The 19,523-nt window shown below is 35.1% G+C and overlaps 1 protein-coding gene and 1 long non-coding RNA gene across 3 annotated transcripts in view; one reads left to right on the top strand and one right to left on the bottom strand.

Moving 5' to 3' along the window:
* STXBP4 (syntaxin binding protein 4) overlaps window positions 1-19,523 on the bottom strand; it is a 223,583-nt gene that overhangs the window by 180,832 nt on the left and 23,228 nt on the right. For both annotated transcript variants that reach the window (XM_040640852.1, XM_040640853.1), the window contains exons 5-9: window positions 16,634-16,740; window positions 15,907-16,126; window positions 14,833-14,911; window positions 8,856-8,950; window positions 1,261-1,357 (exon numbers count right to left, since the gene is read on the bottom strand). In XM_040640852.1, coding sequence (XP_040496786.1) covers window positions 1,261-1,357; window positions 8,856-8,950; window positions 14,833-14,911; window positions 15,907-16,126; window positions 16,634-16,740 — 598 coding nt within the window. The remainder of the gene's footprint in view (window positions 1-1,260; window positions 1,358-8,855; window positions 8,951-14,832; window positions 14,912-15,906; window positions 16,127-16,633; window positions 16,741-19,523) is intronic.
* The window catches only part of LOC103681312, a 61,550-nt gene that overhangs the window by 39,171 nt on the left and 2,856 nt on the right, over window positions 1-19,523 (top strand). Inside the window, exon 2 of the long non-coding RNA XR_573254.2 lies at window positions 10,181-10,428. This is a non-coding gene — a long non-coding RNA (uncharacterized LOC103681312). The remainder of the gene's footprint in view (window positions 1-10,180; window positions 10,429-19,523) is intronic.

Here is a 19,523-nt window from a genome sequence, read left to right as displayed (position 1 = left end):
CTCCATCCGGCCTTCAGAAGTACCTGATATTCTTTTTTTTTTTTTTTTAGATTTTATTTATTTATTCAACAGAGATAGAGACAGCCAGCGAGAGAGGGAACATAGCAGGGGGAGTGGGAGAGGAAGAAGCAGGCTCATAGCAGAGGAGCCTGATGTGGGGCTCAATCCCATAATGCCGGGATCACGCCCTGAGCCGAAGGCAGATGCTTAACCGCTGTGCCACCCAGGCGCCCCAAGAAGTGCCTGATATTCTTAATTCCTAACCCTTTTCAGGGATAAATCAGCTTGTTTCCCATTATGGTTCCCCCATCGCTTTAGACACCTGGGCTTTTTTGCCTTTACTCACTAATTCTTTTACTTTCCTCATCCACGCTCTGTCCTTATACAGCATGGTTTTGGTTAATACATGCAATTCTGTTTTTCGTTCTCCTCACTATTTGGGGTGACTTTCAAAAGAAGAGGAAAGCAAATGTATATTTTTTCCATCACTTTGAAACTAAAAAGTGAATTTTTTTTAGCAATACAGATACTTTAAAAATAATACAATGTTGCATCTATTGTATAAGAAAAAAATTAAATACTGAATGCTATCAAGGATATAAAAAACTGTTATATTCAGACATTACCAGTGGCAGAACAAATACATATGTAAAATATCTCTTGAAAACAACTTATCAATACCTATCAAAAATCTAAACCACTTGTAGGAATTTATCTTAGAAAAAGAAGGAAAAAAAAAACTATGATGTTAAATACAGACTTATTTATACACCAGCTACCAAGAAACCATCAAAATTCCCAAAAGCAGAAAGGCTTAATATTATAGTACATCAACTAAGTATGTCAATATTATGCTAACTTTAATAAGAATAATTATACAGCATCATAAAAATATTTATTCTGTCATATTAGCTGGAAAAAAGTATGAAATTTCACAGTAGTAGAAATAGAACTTCTGTATTTTACATTGTTTCTTTTGTTATTACTAAAGAAATGTTTATGCAATCAATAAGAAACAAAAAAGTAGGCTAGAATGATGATATTTTAGCGCTGGAAGATTCTAGGAAAGTCTCCTTTTTGCTGACCCAGCCAGGCCAGTAATTCTAGATGACATATTAGGGTATTGATTAAGGAACGTGAAATAGATGTGGTCTTATTTTGCCCTCTCTCCGTCTTAAGATGCGCTCCTGATGAAGATAGGTCACCATAACTCTCCCACCAAGTTTCTGTGATGACACAACACGATAAACCTAATATTACCTCCAAAAGACACTGTCCCCTTTGGGTCTACTTGCACTTGCTGTCTCAGGGCTTGATGCTGTTCCTTTGTGGGCTGAATTCCAAGATAATCTAGAGCCTGGAAGGAAAAGGACTCACGTGAAGTAATTTTTCAAATCTCTGAAGAATAAAACTTTTCATTACAACTTTATTTTACAACCCAGTGAAAAGAATCAATATCAGGAACAGGGACCAGAATTACATGCCCAGAGAAAGTCTGTGGACTGTTTATGGATTAATTTTCTATAAAATATTAGCTTCCTTATTCTACCACCACCTCAGTTTGTGTGTGTGTGTGTGTGTGTGTGTGTGTGTGTGTGGTTTGTTTCTTTTCTTTTTTGCAAGACTAGCACTTTGGCTTATGTCAAATTTATAAGCATAGCCCTAGAACCAAAACTCAATTTCTTAGTTTAAAATATGTGATATGGAAGAAAAAAAAATAACAAGGAAATTCTATTAGATCAGATTAAACATTAATTTCTAAAAGGAGTACTACAAAACGCAGATATTTTGTTAAGATACTTGAGACCAAAACTAAAGTGGATAGGAATTGGGTTAAATACAAAATATTCTAATTCTAGCTTATTTCTAGGCAGGCTTACACAAATAGTAAAATAGAAAGCTTTCTCTGGAACCCACCTCTCTTCCTTTCTTGTTTTTCTTTTCTCTACCTTCTTTTAGTACCCGTGGCAGATTAAAAATCAGAGACGGCTGACTGTAATCCAACGTTCATTCTTTTTGTTCTTAACAGAACCACAAATTTTCACTAGAAACACTGCCATCCAGCTAAAAAGTGTTCCCAGACCGCTTTGGGGCTTGAAGCCATGGGACTGACAACATACTGGCCAAGGATGTCAGGGGTGAAGTATTGTGGGGTCCTTCTGGGAAGGCTTTCAAAAGTAGGTGTAGGCTATTCTTGTCCCTTTTCCTTCTCTCTTCTGGCTTAATTCAAAAAGAAATAAGATGGAAGGAAGGAGGGAAGGGAAGAAGGAAGGACAAAAGGATAGAATACTAGAATTCAAGTAGTCATCTTGCTTGATAAGCTACTTCAATAAAGATGACGGAGCAGAAAGATAGAGCATGTGTCCCTGACACTGTGGAGCTCCCATGCCAGCCCTGCGTTACATACTTTAAGGCTTCTTTGTGGTGTGAAAGAAATTAATTTCTAATGGAAACCCCTGTTATTTTAGGTTCTCCAGTTATATATAGCAAAACCTAATCTCAGCTAACACATACAGACAGACTGGATGCCCTATTACTAGATTCCGACAAGAAGACGTTTTGTGTCAGTCATATCAAAACTAAAAAGTAGGTAAAGTTTAATATCAGTAATTGTTCCTTATAAATTTCTCCCTCCTTTGGAATCTGCTCATTCATCATTTCATTCGCCAAATAATTATTTAGTGCTTACTATTTCAGGCACTAAACTATGCAAAGGGAACACAAAGAAGATACAGTTACCCACAAAGAGTTATGGTCTCTAGAGTGAGAACAGCACGGAAATAAATGTCATTAGTGCAATATGTAATTTAACAGAAGTGTGTACGGGATATACTGTGGCAAAAACAGACTGGTTAATGCATAGGTGGCTGGGCGCAGTGAGAAGGCGAGACAAGAGAAATGGAGATTCAAGAGTGATTCTAGAGCATTTTGCCTGCTCTGTCTACACAGTCATAAAGATTTGCCTCGTATAACGTGAAATAATGGTTCCTAACTTTTGGTGTTCTTTCCCTTCAGTTATAAAAATGTTCCAAACACACATTCACTCACACTCACACACACACACACACACACACACACACACTCACACACACACACACCAAGAGAAAGAGAATAATACAAAGAACATCCATGTACTCACATACTCATTGGTATTTGCTTGAAATTATAAATATTTTTAAGAAATAAACACTATAGACTGGTTGAAAGCTTTCTCTATTGTTCCTTGGCAGGAACCACTATCCTAAGATTGGTGTAAGCTTCCTGTCCATGATGTGATGCCTTTACTACATGTATGCCCTAATGTTATGTACTCTCGTGCACTTAATATTTTACATCGATAGTATGCTAAAAACATTATTATTTATAATTTACTAATTATTTATTCACAAATTATTTTTATTTTTACCTCAGTGTTATGATTTCATAATTGCTCAATATTCTTGTCTGTGAAACTAGTTCATTTAATTTTAAATGGTATCCACTGTATGAATACAAATTATACATTCTCTGATTAAAGGGCTTTTATCATTACTCCAACTTATTTTTTTTATTACAAAACATTATACATATTTCCCTTGTATGGAGGTGTGAAAATTTCTCTACAGTATATCCCTAGAAGAATAAGTGCTGAATCATATATATTGTGTGTGTGTATATATATATCTCTCTATATATCTCTATATATCTCTATATATGTATATATAGTCACCTTTTGATATTATAAAATTACTCTCCAAACTGGTTGTAGCAACTTAACACACACCACTAGCATATAGGACCTGTTTTTCTATATTCTTAAGAGCATTTGTTGTTTTCACTTTAAATTTTGTCGATATGTTGAATATGAACTGGACATTGTTAAATTCCCTTAGTTACAAGTGAGATTAAACTTCTTTTACATGTTTATTAGCGATGTTTTTGACTCATAAATCACTTAGCAATATGGTTTAATTTTCACACACAGATTTGGGAAGTATTTTTTGCATGCTTGGTGGCATTCTCCCAAATATGAAAACAAAAAATGTCTCCAGACATTGCCAAATGTCCCCTGGGGGAGGGGGGGAAGAATGCACCCCCATCCTTGAGAACTACTGCTCCAGTGAGAACACTATTAATAGTTTGGTGTATAATTTTCTTAATTTTTTCTATGAATATAGCACCTAAGTATTAAATATACATAAATTATGTATTTACCTATAATAACTATACCATATACAGTGTTATATGTTTATTTAAAAATTATCAATATATCACAGCTTTCTATTCTGTACATTTTTGTATCTTTTGCATGCTTTTCAAAATTGCTGTAATAGTGCCCTATCATTCAAGTACACATATTTCAAATTTTGAACGTAACAAAAAACATTATAAAAGTCCCTTTTGAACTTCTCCCAAGAGGTAATACCTGTCATACATGTGTTTTTTTTTTTTTTTTTTTAAAGATTTTATTTATTTATTTGACAGAGAGACAGCCAGCGAGAGAGGGAACACAAGCAGGGGGAGTGGGAGAGGAAGAAGCAGGCTCATAGCGGAGGAGCCTGATGTGGGGCTCGATCCCATAATGCCGGGATCACGCCCTGAGCCGAAGGCAGACGCTCAATCGCTGTGCCACCCAGGCGCCCCAATACATGTGGTTTAATTAAAAGGAGGACCCTGAGTATTTTATTATATAATATTTGATATATAATAAAAACAGATATGTAACAGACATACATGTTTTAAAGCAGGGCAATAAAATAAAAATTCCATGAATCCATTTAAGAATTATAAAACTGCCAATAGTGCTGAATTCGTGTCACATACTCCTGTCCTGCTCCACAAGAGGTAACCACGACTATTGAAATGGGGGATTATCATTCCCATATGACTTATTTTAAGATGGTTGGTCACATACATAGGTATCCCTAATGTGTTATTTTGTTTTGCTATATTTTAGCTTCATAAAAATGCTGCAGGTAGTCAGAATTCTGAAACTTGCTTTTTTTTCACCCTATAGTATGGTTTCATTATTCATCTGAATTGTTATATGCTATTGTAACATCAGGACATTCACTTTCACTGATAAACACCTGATTAGATGAATATGTCACAATTTATTCATCTATCCTCTAGCACACTGGGGTTTTCTGCTTATTGGCAAAGCAACAATGAACATTCTTGTACACATCTACTCTAGCACATGGGTACAACTTTCTTTAGGGTGCATACTCAGGAGAAGTCCTGGTGGGTCTTTTCTGATTGATTGTAGGACTTTAAAAAATATTTTGGATAGCAATATTTTATATGTTATATGTATTACAAATATTTTCTCCCAGTTTTTAGCATAACTTTTTACTTTTTTATATTCTCTTTATGGAGTTCTCTATGGACAGCTCCCAGGCATGTTTGCATACCATTATTTCATGTTTTTATAAATACACATGAGGGGGCATCTGGGTGGTTCAGTTGGTTAAGCGTCCAACTCTTGATTTTGGCTCAGGGTCGTGAGATCAAGCTCTGTGCTGGGTGTGGAGCTTAAGATTCTCTCTCTCCCTTTCTCTCTGCCCCTTCCCCTCCTCTTTCTAAGAAAAAAAAAAGTATATAAATGATAAATTTGAAATTCAGAACAGATTCTCTTGGGGAGAGGGAGAGGTGTATGTGATCAAGAAGAAACACACAGGCAATGTCAAAAATTCTGATTCTTAGCTGGGTGGTAAGCCTAAGTATGTTTGTTTTATTATTCTCTAAACTGTACATGTATAATATAATTATTCTGTGTATGACTGATATTTTCATATAAAGAAATAAAAACGATTTTACAAAAGTAATGCAAACAGAGCACCTGTCACAGAAGGTACGTAATATAGGACTATTATTATACTAAGTAATAATAGAATTATAAAATATAATCAGCTACAATGGAACTTGATCTAGAGCCAAACTTTAGAAATTTAATCTAGATGAATACAGCATGTCAGTCAGGTAAGCTCATAAATTTAAATGGGAAATAATTTATTTTTGGTCAAAAAACAAGTTCCAAAAATTTCTTGAATAATTAATGTCATCTTTTAACCTTAAGCAAAAACGCAAATTTTTTAATTGGACAAACAAATGTCCTTAACTCTTTCTAATGTCTGAATGATGAATTTTAAAAATGTCACTTCTTTACAATATTCGTCACATACTTCCTAACCTAATACAAAGAACATCTCATTAACTGTAATCAGACACGGGGTATGCCATTGCTCACTACAGCTTTCTTCAAATGTTACAGAAATGGCAAGAGGTAAAGTAAATATCAGCGAAATGGCATCTGTATCCCAAAGCATCTTTCTCAGGTACAAAAATACAGATAGCGTAGAAGTACAATAATTCTTGATCTTCAAGCCAACCAATAAACTGTATACCTATTTGCTGTGTTTACCATGCCTACTTATAAGTTTAACATTAGAATTAATGAGACCCACAGTGCTTCTAAAAATGTTTTAAAAAATATAGCACTGCAAATAACTATGGTGAAGTTATTTTAAAATATCTGTATATTAAATCATCCTCAGAGTATTCATAGAAAGAGGCAATCCATTTTTCAGACAGGAATTAAAAAATAAGTAGTTTAGTATTAAAAATCATTTTCCAGTATATCCTGATACAAAACTGTCTACTTAGACTAGTAAAACATAGAGGATTTCACGAAGACAATGTATATGTATATATGTGTGTGTGTGTCATACACACACACACATATATGTCTTGACAGGTAATTTCCTTCAGCAAATTCTAACTTCTCTTTCTTAAAAATTGTACTGAGTAGGCTAATTACTTAACCACATGATTAGTCAACACCTTTTCCTTGTGAAATCTTATTATAACACAAATTTCCTAGATGCTATATGTAATATATTTACAGAAGATAAAGGAAAAAGATAATTTTACTTCATTTTAAATATTTGATCACATTGGCCTTATCTGTTACTGAATAGTAAATATGTTAAAAATATTCTGGATAATAAAATCAAATCTGTCTACAAAGTAGCAACTGAAATAAAAGGACCTATTTCAAATGGATTGATACAGATATTATTACATTATTATGTAATCAAACAGAAAAGGAAGAAAGAGTAGTTCAGCAAATACTTGGGTAGATAGGAGCTAATTTGGATTTTGGGAAAAATAAATCTTATTAAATAAGATGTTTCATACTCTGAAAACAGAATGCTCTACTAAATAAAGTCACTAAATATACTTTCAATAAAAGCAAGAAGCTGAGTTAACACAGAATGTGGGCTGCCTTTGCTGTAAAATTACCATTTAATTTTTCCAGAAAAATAGTTTAGGCTAAAAGGAGGACCAAAACCTGGAAATTCTGATTCAACAAACAACTCAAATTTCTCAGAATCAATACAAATTTAGGTGATTTTCATATCTAAGACAATTAATTAGATTTTTTTAAAAATCACGTGCTAAGAAAACTAAAATCGAATAAAGAAACAAAGGCTGCCAAGTAAAGTCATTAGCTGGATAACTTTCTCCTTACCCAGAGAAATAGTATTAAACCCTGGATTTTAGAAAGGCATGTTAAAGCAACATCATTAAAAAACAATAACTTACTTATTTGTTAGGTATTTATAGATGTTTTTACACCTCAAATATTCTTTTTTAAAAAAATGTTAATATTAACTGATTGTAAACCTTGGCATCAGCCAGAACTTACGTTTTAGCCACCACTAAAAAGAGAGTACAAGTTAGCAAAAGAGGTTCAGGATTTTGAAAACCTAAAGGAGATATCTTAAGTACCTAATTAATTGGAAAGTTTAATGAGCACAAACCAGGTGTTCAAAAAGTGGTAGGTGTACTTGATATTGTCATGAAGAAACTTCACCTTGTTGTTGAAACAAAATACACAAAAGACGGTACAGCCCCACAAAGTGATGTTAAGTGCTACAGATGGGCAAAATATGGCAGTATTGGCCCAAACTATAATAGTTAAAAAATCTGGACACAGGAATTGGAACTGAGTTAGGATATGAACACTGGGTAAGATTCAAGTTGATTCTGGAAAAGGTATTTGGTCTAGGACCATGCATGCAAAGGTATGAATACGGGAATAAACACAATGTGTATTTATCGTAGCTGTGCATTTTCAACTTCTCCTAAAATGTAAAAAAAAATCATTATCCATGAAAGCTGACAAGAGAGTACAGGCTGTGGACCTGCAGCACTATAGCCATTTTTATATATAAAAAAAAAAAAAAAAAAAAAAAAAGACATAGCACATTTTTGCTGAGCTCCCAGGTCACCTGATAGGAAAAGCTCTAAAATGCTTTTTCTACTTTTAATTCTTCCTTTTCAGTCACCTTATGTTTCTTTTACACACAGCAGCTCTCAATTTTTCACTCTCCCCAGTACCAATTTTTGGTGCCTCTTAGTACATTGCTACCATCTTCTTTATATTTAGTGAGCATCTGACTATTTTGTTCTTCAGGATTTAGTTTCCCTTTGCTTTTTAAAAAGCTGAATAATGGGAGTATTACCTCCTCGCACTTACTGCTATTACACCTACTTGGTCATAATTCATTCCCTGTTTCCTTTGATTCTCCGTTGTAAAACATCACATTTGTTGTATTCCTACACAGGAGGAAACTGATTAATTTGGTGTCAGTTTAGGTTACAAAAGGTTTTATTTCTATTTTGTGCTAGTGAGTTGGCTGCTCAACTCAAACATAAATAATTAAAACTCAAACTGCCATTCATTTAATTGCAAATAAGTAATTCTTCAAGAAAGTAATGGCTCCAGCCCTTCCCTTATCCTCTCAAAGAATGAGAACACTTCCTTACTGTTGTTTTGTAGAAGAAAAATGGAAATTTAAAGTATTTACCATTTCCAGTTTCTCTGCCTTAAGGCGAACAGAGGGATTTAGGGAAATCTTCTTTCCTTGAGGTCCATAATTATCAGTCCGTGCAGGGGCAATATCTAAGAGACAACAGGGTGCACGTTAATTGGAAATTTAATTGGAATAGAACTTTTCATTTGACAGGATGTGTTCTGGGCTCCTGCTGTTCAAAAATAATTCTGGCTAATCAGTTGGCAGTTTTCACTTTTGTTTTCATGATTTTTTTTTTCTTTAAATCTAAAATGTATCATATAAATCAGCTTCACTTGAGCACTAGAAGATATAAAAAGAATGGCCAATTATGCACTAAATCCCATGGAAATATTAATTTAAGAGACAAACATACATCCTACCACTACCCCATCATCACAGTGCCTTACTAATTGTAAAGTGAAATTTTTTTTTCTTCAAAATAAGTAAAATCAGGTTAGGAATTCAAAAAGATCATGATATTTCTTTGGCAAAAGTGGTTTTGTTATGTGAGTTTTGAAGGTACTACGGAAAAACGCATAGATGCAAATTGTTTCAAGTTTGCGCATAAAGTATGATACAGACTAGGAACTTCTGGAACCCAAAGTCTCATTTCTTTCTTTACGTTAAGGTTACATTTCAAGGGGCATAGATAGACTTCCAAGAGTTGAGTTTCATACACCTCTCACCCATCCTAACACCTTCTTCATCTGCACTGATTATAGATGAGCCTTTGTCCTTGTTGTACGATAAGAGACCAGATGCCACAAGGGATTAGACCTTGAAAAATTATTTGTTTTAATATGCCAAAGTTTGTAAAACAAATTCCTGTAATTCATGTCAATCCCTGTATCTAAATTGTCACTATTCTAAATACACTTCTAAATGGTATTTTACTAGTTCTACATAGAAACAAGAGGAAGAGAAAAAACTTTTTGAAATGTCACATCTTTATGCAGTGTTTTAATTTTTTTTTAATTTCTCAGAGCATCTGTCTCTAAGTACAAAATGATTTGCATTCTCTTTCTTAAGAACATAAGAAGCGCATATGAAAATAAATAGTCTTCCTCTAAACCTTTAACACATCCTTAACATTCTATGTAAAATCTTGAATATAGCTTATAGGTGTCAAGATCATAAAAAAAAAATGGTTACTGACTTTTAGCTTCAAATGGAATCAAACCTTGAGATAGAGTGATTTTAGTATAATAGAATTTTTACAATTCTGATAAAAGCAGCAAAGTCTCTTTTGTCATCATGATACCTAATTGTTAGCCATGAGACAAAAAATAGTATATATGTATATATATATTTTTTTCTTTCTTTTTTTCTCTTAAAAGAAATTCTGTGCCAAACCTACAGTGTGACACAAAAGATCTGCATGGAGTGGAGTGGTATAGAAGACCAAAGAGCAGGGAAGTCAAACTTTATTTTTCATTTTTAATGTTTGGATTTGTGAGCTTGTCAATGACCTTCAGCTTGGTGCCTGACCTGCAATTAAGGAGCACTACTGGGTGGACCCAAGCTAGCCTAACCATGGTTTCAGACCAACAATCCTACTCCTGGGAGTGAATTACTCAAATCAAGTGTAAGTATGTGGAAGGGCTGGGGGATGGGAGGGAGATAGAGCAGAAAGGGAGAGGGAGGAACAGGGACAGTTATCCACAGGCACTGAGGCATGCATTCTCACTACGTATTCCTGCACCTAAGCATAAAAATTTGCTATATGTAACAGTGGAAATAACAGCAGATCAGCTCTTACTTACGCTTACTTTTAGCCAGGCAATGCACTAAGTACTTCATATAGGTAAGCTCATTAAGCTTTACTATAGCCATAATGACATAGGTGTTATTATTCCCATCCCAAAGATGGAGAGATCAAGGCCCCAAAACGTAAAGGAACTAGCCTATGATCACACAGCTAGTAACTGACCATGTCAGGATTCTAGTCTCTTGTGACTCCCAAAGCCATTATTCCTAAATGTTGTCAGTATCTTTCATCATGGTTTCTCATCTGTAGAGTAGTTAGAATAAAAGAGTGCACCTTATAGAAATTGTAAAGGTAAAATAATCATAGAAAACTACTATGAACACTATAGAATATTGTTTGTTTGTGTTTAAGCAGGCTCCATGCCCAGCGTGGAGCCCAACACGGGACTTGAACTGATGGCCCTGAGATAAAGACCTGAGATGAGATCGAGAGTCGCACGCTTAACCGACCGAGTCACCCATGCACCCCTAGAATATTGTTAATATTAACAAAGAGATGTATTTAAACAGGAGATTTAATGTAAAATTACACTAACCCCCCCACTTAACAATACGCAATCATGGCTTAACAAAATCTCACTTTCTTTCAGCCAACCCTCCCCTGAAACTATACCTTTGAGCCAAAACCTTAGGAGGATTTGTGCATATATCCGGCATGCTCTGGTGATTCAGAGTACCTTGACCCGAAAAGCTGCTCATAGACAGACAGCCTTCCCCATTTGCTGGTGACATCTCTCAAGTCTGGCCTCAAGCCCCTGATTTGCTCCTCTCTGGGGGAGTGAGGATTTTCAAAGGATAGCTTATTATTCTCTTGGATCTTCTTTTTTTTTTTTTTTTTTTTTTTTTTTAAAGATTTTATTTATTTGACAGAGATGGAGACAGCCAGCGAGAGAGGGAACACAAGCAGGGGGAGTGGGAGAGGAAGAAGCAGGCTCATAGCAGAAGAGCCTGACGTGGGGCTCGATCCCATAACGCCGGGATCACGCCCTGAGCCGAAGGCAGACGCTTTAACCGCTGTGCCACCCAGGCGCCCCTGGATCTTCTCTTCTATTCCTCTTTTTAGGGGAAGAAAGGGAATTTTTTAAAAGGGCAGGATCAAAACCATTTGGTTTATACCATGAACCCTCCATGGATATTTTCCCCCCATCACTATTTTGTTTCAGTTATAAAACCTTACTGTGGGAGGATTACAGTTTGTGTTCTAGTAAAGTTAAAGTAATGATAATATTTCTTCATGCAATAATTCTCTACTCTTTTTTTTTTAGGAATGTCTTTAGTATGCTTTTAGCTCACTTACAAGCTCATGTGTTAGCTTATAGCAATAGTAAAGGACTCTGAGTTCTGAAATAAGAAATTTATATAATAGAATAGTTTTAAAAAAACATATTCAAGTATTTTACAGATTTTTAAAATTCTAACCAGTTTTACACTTGGGAATAATTTTGAGATGGGAACACGGGAATAGATTTGCTTCAATTCAGCTTATTTTTGTTGAGGTTAACATTAAAACTTGTTTACATTTTTTGAATAAATACCAACTGGCTGAAGGAGTTTAGATGTGACAGTTAAGGGTTCAATTTGGGAACAATCTATAATTAAGTGCTTATACAGACAAATCACAATGTATATAAGTTACCTAGAGATAATTTAGAGTAGATTTTGTTCCCCCTCCCAGAAATATCTGCCCTACTACACTTATGTGAAAATAAAAACTTGGACTAACTCAATGCTAATTCTACCCTAGAAAAACGTTCTATTTTAGTTGTATTTTAATATTTACACTTTTCATGCGGCTCAGTCAAATATTTCTTCATTAAATCATTTTTCTATTACAAAATAGAGCACTCTTTTAGTCACTGATGTGAATTTACCTCACTTTATTCATTATTCTGGGATCTCTTTATTCTAATCAGATCTGCCTCCTAGGGTCACCTGACATCTAGCTCATCCTTTGTTCTATGCTTTTGCTCATGGTGCTTCCTTCACTTAAGGAGACCTCCTTCATCTATCAATTGATGCTTAACTACTTCTTTCAAGATCTGGATGATGTCTGATTTTTGCGAAGAAATTTCTGCATGTTGTGACAAATTCTTTACTATGTACTATGTACTATGGGGGGCAAGAGGAGGATGCAAAATTGATATAAGGATGGGAGCTTTTGTTTCCATGCTAAAAACATACCCTGAAATATTATCTGAGCTACACTCTCTTCAGTGGGTTCTGTGATATTAATAATAATAACATCAAAATTTACTGAGCATATGCTATGTACCAATTATGAATCTAAGTGCTTGATATGCACGATCTCATTTAATATTCATAAAGAGCCATGAGGCAACTATTTCAAGGTTACACAGCTAATAAGTTGGAAGCAAAGAAATGAACCTCTACATTTGCATTCAGAGCCTATGCCTTCCCTACACCACACTCAGGCCACTTCTTTCCTTATCCACTTTGTTCACATCTTCACACTATCTGTGACAAGATCGTATGTTCCTTTGAGTACAGAAACCACCCACACCCTGCTCTAGTTAACACAGAACACCGCAAGCGGGAGGTATCCAATAAAATAAACACATACATTTATGTTTTCTAATCTGAATAATGAAGGTTTTTTTTAACCCTATATTTTATTTCACAACAATTAAGTATCTGATGGAAAATATCCTTATTCCTTCATAATTCCTACAACTATGTTTTCTATGCACATGACAAGCTGAGTAAGTGCTTCCTGAACTAATAAAAGACTAAGAGAGGCAATGAGCAGTCCAATTACTTTCAAAATTAAAAAAAAGTTACATAAATATATTCTCACCAATGTTCACTTCCTTCATTTATATATTTTTTTCTTCCTCACATGTGTTCACAGTTTAAAATAAAAACAATACATCAAGAGAATGGAAATTAATTACATAAAGGGGATAATACTAATAAAGTTTCCAAGAGTCAAGGAATCCTACCAAGTAAAAAGGGCATATAATTTATGGCTAGAGACTGCTACCAACTCACTGGTAAATACTACTCCAAATCAGAGGAAACTACTATGGAATCCGCTATAAATTCCTGTTAAGTGTGGTGCCTCTGTACTGTGGTCTGAATGTTTGTGTCCTCCCCAAATGCATATGTCAAAATTCTAACCCCCAAGATGATGGTATTGGGAGATGGGGCCTTTGGGAGGGGCCGAGGTCGTGAGGGTGGAGTTCTCCTGAATGGGATTAGTGTTCTGATTGAAGAGACCCCACAGGTCTCCATGTGAGGACATGAGGTGTACAACCTGAAAAAGGCTCTCACTGGGACCATGCTAGTAGCTTGATCCTGGATTTCCAGCCCCCAGAACTGTTAGAAACACACGTCTATTGTTTATAAGCTACCCAGTCTGTGGTATTTTGTTATAGCAGCCCAAATGGACTAAGATACTATGTAATTTATGCTAATTTGTCTTTATTTTGCAATTCTGATCTAGATTGATGCTATTAAAAATTAAAATATACAGGTACCAATTTTTAGACGTATGTAATTTTTAGACGTATGTAATTAACTTTTCCTTTCTATAAGCATTGGTTTTTGATTGTTGTTGTACTTAATTTTTGGAGATAATTTAAAGGGAAAGTTTTTTTCTCAATATTGGAGCCACTAACAGATACTTCACAGTTTGATAAAAATTATTTTTTTATGGGAGGCTTACACAATTAATACTTTATTGTTTTAAAAAGTCAGTAAATCATTTCATGGTAATTATAACTGATAATATTCAATTCATAATACTGATGTTCTTTTTAATTTCATCTATACCATCTCTTCTTTAAAAAAAACCAAAAACATACATCTTTTCTTAAGCTATGCTCCCATCTATAATTTCTCTGAAAGGTGCATTTAATGAACCTCACCAGTATTTTCCTAAAAGGACAAGGCAACCTAATCTTGATTTAAAGAAGAGTTTACATTATTTGATTTCAACAGTTCATTGATTATTACAGCTTCATAGACACCGTTATGATAATGCATTTTAAAATTTCAACGCTTTGTTCAGGAAAATTTCTAATAAAAGACATAATCTAACAGGGACCATTGCACAATACATTCATTTTGCTCTTTTATTCATTGAAGGAAAAAAGGCATAATGCACCCTTCTTTAAAGTCTATTAAGTCACATTATGTACTCCTCATTGAGAAAGAGTAATTGAAAGAAATAACAGTAAAGAGGAATTAAATGTGCATTTACCTGTATTAGACATATCCGTAGGGCTGTTTTCCGAAGAAGTAATTGGAGTCTGTTCTGTCTTCTTGTATCCAGTTTTTATCTATGAAAGAAAAGGAAGAGCATAAAATGTCATTTTCTAAAGTAGGTCAAAGACCAGACTAGAAGCTCACGTTAACATAAAAAGAATGGTTTAAGAGATTAAAGCGGCAGTCCAAAAATATGAGATCTCTAAAATTTTGGTATATTTATCTCCAAACAAAGCATTTCAGAAGTAAAGGTAACACCTGCTTTCAGCTCTACCATATCCAAGACAACAAAATATAAGGCCTCACACCTTATCATTGAAAAGCTATTATAACCCCTAATAAAAAAGTATAAGGGACCAACAGAAAATCTTATACTCTGTATCTTATTAGCAGGTCCCTGAAACTAAAATTGGCTTTGACGAATTTTATTCCATTAACTGAAAGCCTACCTGAATTTCCTATTTTGTTTTATAGCCAACATAGGTTTTAAGAGTATATGCCCTATTCTATAAAAAGTTTGATTTTGTTAGCAGACTAGAGCAATTAGTAATCAACTGTCGATTTTGATGTAGAAACTCCCCCCTCTGTGTGAGTCTACTGGGGTGAACTAGGTATTAGCATGCACACGTGAGGGAACCATATCCACCTACACTGGGTAATTAGGATTAGCCTCACTGTGCAGGAAAAAAGCTAAGGAACAAAAAGGAAGACTGCCTGTCTTCAGTGAAGCAGGAAACAGAAATAAGAATAAATTAAACCATATTAGAGACTTTCTGAAAATACATATGACATTCCTAACACAGTTTTGAGTGACAACTAGGCTTATCTCCGTGAGGCCATTCCTGATCATGACTTTCTGGACAAAAGACACAGTGACTTGAAAAATTATATTACTGATAGCACAGTATAAAAATATCAAACAGAAAAAAAAAAAAAGAACTTTCAAGGAAATACCAATCTGTTAAAAAAAACTGCACTACTAAAATTATAATTCTATTGTATATAACAAACATAAAAACTTATAGGGGACTTATGGACTGCATAAATACACAGAGAAATATAAGATTACCGGATTTATCCTAAAAGAAGATAAAATGGTATCCGTAGTCTGGGGAGTGGATGAGGTCTTTGGAATTAGAATTTCAGGGGGAGAAGGAAGAAGGCTAAATGTCGAGACTTGAGGTCCATATTCTCCTGAAGCTTGTAAAAAAGATGGACAAGATGGATTCTCTGGATGACTGCCATCGGATTTTTGTCTTATGAATGCTATCTCCCAAGCAGGTTCTGACCTAGCATTAAAAAGAAATCACTTTATGGATATAGTGTGGATATAGTACAACCGAATTTTAAGATAATGTTTCAAGTATTATTAAAATATACTTATTTCAGGGGGTGCCTGGGTGGCTCAGTCAGTTAAATGTCAAACCCTTGATTTCAGCTCAGGTCAGGATCTCAGGGTTGTGAGATTGAGTCCCATGTTGGGTTCTGCTGCTCAGCAGGGAGTCTGCCTGAGATTCTCTCTTTTCCTCTCCCTCTGCCCTCCCCCACCCCGGCTCACGGGCATGCTCTCTCTAAAACTAAATAAATGAATAAAAAAAAAATATATATATATATATACATATACATATATATATACATACATATATATACATATATATATCCATACATATATATCCATACACATATACATATAAATATATATATATATATGATCTAAAGTATTTAAATCTCTTAAATTACTGTTTTTGAGAAGACATGTTAACTAACTCATTCCAACTTATGGATAGGATAGTTACCTCAACTTGGCTCTGGTAATTACGCTTTTTGCTTCTTCAAAGGATACGCCGATCATAGATTCCTTGTTTATTGAGACAAGCTGATCTCCTGGCTTCAAACGTCCATCCTAATAAAAGTAATAATATATATAAAGAAATTAATAATGATGGTGTTAAGAAAAAACAACTAATTGATACAACTAAACCACAGAAAACTTTTAGTGAACAGTCTCTTAATGAAGGAGTAAAAAGAAAATCTTGGACAAAAAAAACCTCAATAGCTAAACCCTGGTTTGTCTACATACGTGAATGAAATGAAAAGTTCATGTACATGCGAGCTACATTTACACACTAAGGAATCTTGAAGAGGCACATGAAGACATACCCTGGTACACCAGGAAAAGACCGGTTTTAAGAGCTCAGTACTGGGGATGCCTGGGTGGCTCAGTCAGTTAAGTATCTGTCTTTGGCTCAGGTCATGATCCCAGGGTTTGGGGACTGAACCCCACGTCGAGCTCCCTGCTCAGTGGGGAGTCAGCTTGTCCCTCTCTCTTCCCCTGCTTGCTCTCTCTCAAATAAAGTCTTAAAAAAAATAAGATTGGTACTATGAGACGGATATAGCACTGACTCTGTGATAAGTAAGTCAAATAATTCTAGAATATTTCAGAATATAAAACTCATTCATTTTAGTTTTTGAGCAAACCTGCATCTCTCATCCCACAAAACTGGTAAGGTTTATTCCATAGTTAAGACTTTTAAAAATTTAGTCAAGGGCGTCTGGGTGGCTCAGTCGGTTAAGAGTCTGCCTTCGGCCCAGGTCCTGCTCCCAGGGTCCTGGGATGGAGACCCGCACAGGGCTACCTGCTCATTGGGGAGCCTGCTTCTCCCTCTGCCCCTCCCTCCACCTGTGGTCTCTCTCTCACACACGTGCGTGCTCTCTCTCATAAATAAATAAATAAATAAATAAATAAATAAATAAATAAAATCTTTAAAAAAAATTCAGTCAAAGATTTTAATTAGATTGATTCTACCCATATTTCAGCTCTTTACTGGATCTGTTGTACCTCCTGTGACTCAGGCCTAGCTGCTGTACATACAGCTTTAGTCACGTCCTACTAAAGAGGACCACTTACAACCAGCTGCCTTACATGGTCTGCTGGGACCTGGCTCTGGCTGTAACTAGCCCAACTGGGTAAGACAGAACCCACTGATTACAAGATTTAATGGATTTGTTCGGCTGGTTTCCCAGTCTTTACCTTTTTTCTTAATTCAAACTGGAAAAGAAGAATGAGCTCTCTTCATTTGCAGTTCCTGACTTGTCTCAATTATCATTTATATACACAAGGACAGAAAGCAATATCTCTGTAACTGGGGTAGAAGCTTATATGATTAAAAAGCTAGATTTTCACCCTAATGGCATTTAAGTAAGTTCCACAAATTCAATCTCCAAAGTCATATCTAAGATATATCCCTTGGATAACTGATCTTTGATCTGAACTTCATCATACATAATAATGGTGATTTATGGTTACTTTACAACTAAATAACAGTAGTTTTTAAAAAAAAAAGAATATTTAAACTTTATTTATTTATTTATTTATTTATTTATTTATTTATTTATTTTAGAGAAAGTGTGAGGGGCACGGGAAGAGCAGAGGGGAAAAGAATCTCAAGAAGATTCCACACTGAGCGGGAGCCCAACAGGGCTGGATCCCATGACCCTAAGATCGTGACCTGAGTGGAAAACAAGAGCCAGAAGCTTAACTGACTGTGCCACCAAGGCACCCCCTAAGTGTCTTTTTAAAAAACAAAAATAACTATTGAGGGACACCTGGGTGGCTCAGTCAGTTAAGCATCCCACTCTTGGTTTTGGCTCAGGTCTTGATCTCAGGGTTATGAGACTGAACTCTGTGTTTGGCTCCCTGCTCAGCGTGGAGTCGGCTTAAGACTCCCTCCCCCTGTTCGCTCTCTCTCAAATAAATAAACAAATCTTAAATAAGAATAAAAAGACACTTAGTGCTATCTTTTACACTCAATACTGAGTGCACAGGAAGATAAATATAAAATACTTATCAAAAAACTTTATGGAAACATGTTATTTCAAATACTATGTAAAAGATACTATCACCTAAATGCATAATGACTCTATGACCCTTCTAAATTACAAACATTATTTAAAAAATTAGACTGAAAAAGGGAGTTTGATTTTAAAATACATAAAATTTGGAAATTTGTATTTTATAAATATAACTAGCAAAGTCAGAGAACACAACACAATTGCTATATTCACAAGTGATTTTTTTTTCCCCTTCCACTGATAAATGTATGAGGAGTAAAACACAATAGTAATGCTGGAAAAGACTAAGCAGTATGGAGAGAGTATCCACCATATGGATCCTACATGTTCAGTAAAATGAAAGAGCTGATTTTGTAAAATTTTGTAAACACAGTTCTGTATTGCTTGAGCCCAAACCTTATTACAGAGTTTGGTTACATATGCATTTAAATCAACTCTACCCAGACCTACTTAGACACATACTTTAGCTTGCAGTTTAATATGCAAAATTTTAGTTTCAGGACAGTTATCTACTCAAGGTTAAGATGAAATGGCAATAAACAAGATAAACAACATTTTTGCCATAGGCAAAAAGATAAGGCTAATAATAGGGGAGAATGAACAAAATCCCAGAGCGCTTATTTCCAGGAGGAAGGGTGGGGAATGCAGGGAATGTGATCAGGAATGCCTCAGTAGCACTTAAGATTTTCTACTCTTTTTTTTTCTTTTTAAAGATTTTATTTATTTATTTGACAGAGAGAGACACCCAGCGAGAGAGGGAACACAGCAAGGGGAGTGGGAGAGGAAGAAGCAGGCTCCCAGCAGAGGAGCCTGATGTGGGGCTCGATCCCAGAA

Source organism: Ursus maritimus, unplaced genomic scaffold (genome assembly GCF_017311325.1).
Source record: "Ursus maritimus isolate PB19 unplaced genomic scaffold, ASM1731132v1 scaffold_24, whole genome shotgun sequence".
Classification (NCBI taxonomy): domain Eukaryota; kingdom Metazoa; phylum Chordata; class Mammalia; order Carnivora; family Ursidae; genus Ursus; species Ursus maritimus.
Note: the sequence above shows the minus strand (reverse complement) of the source record. Positions and strands in the feature narration are given on the sequence as shown.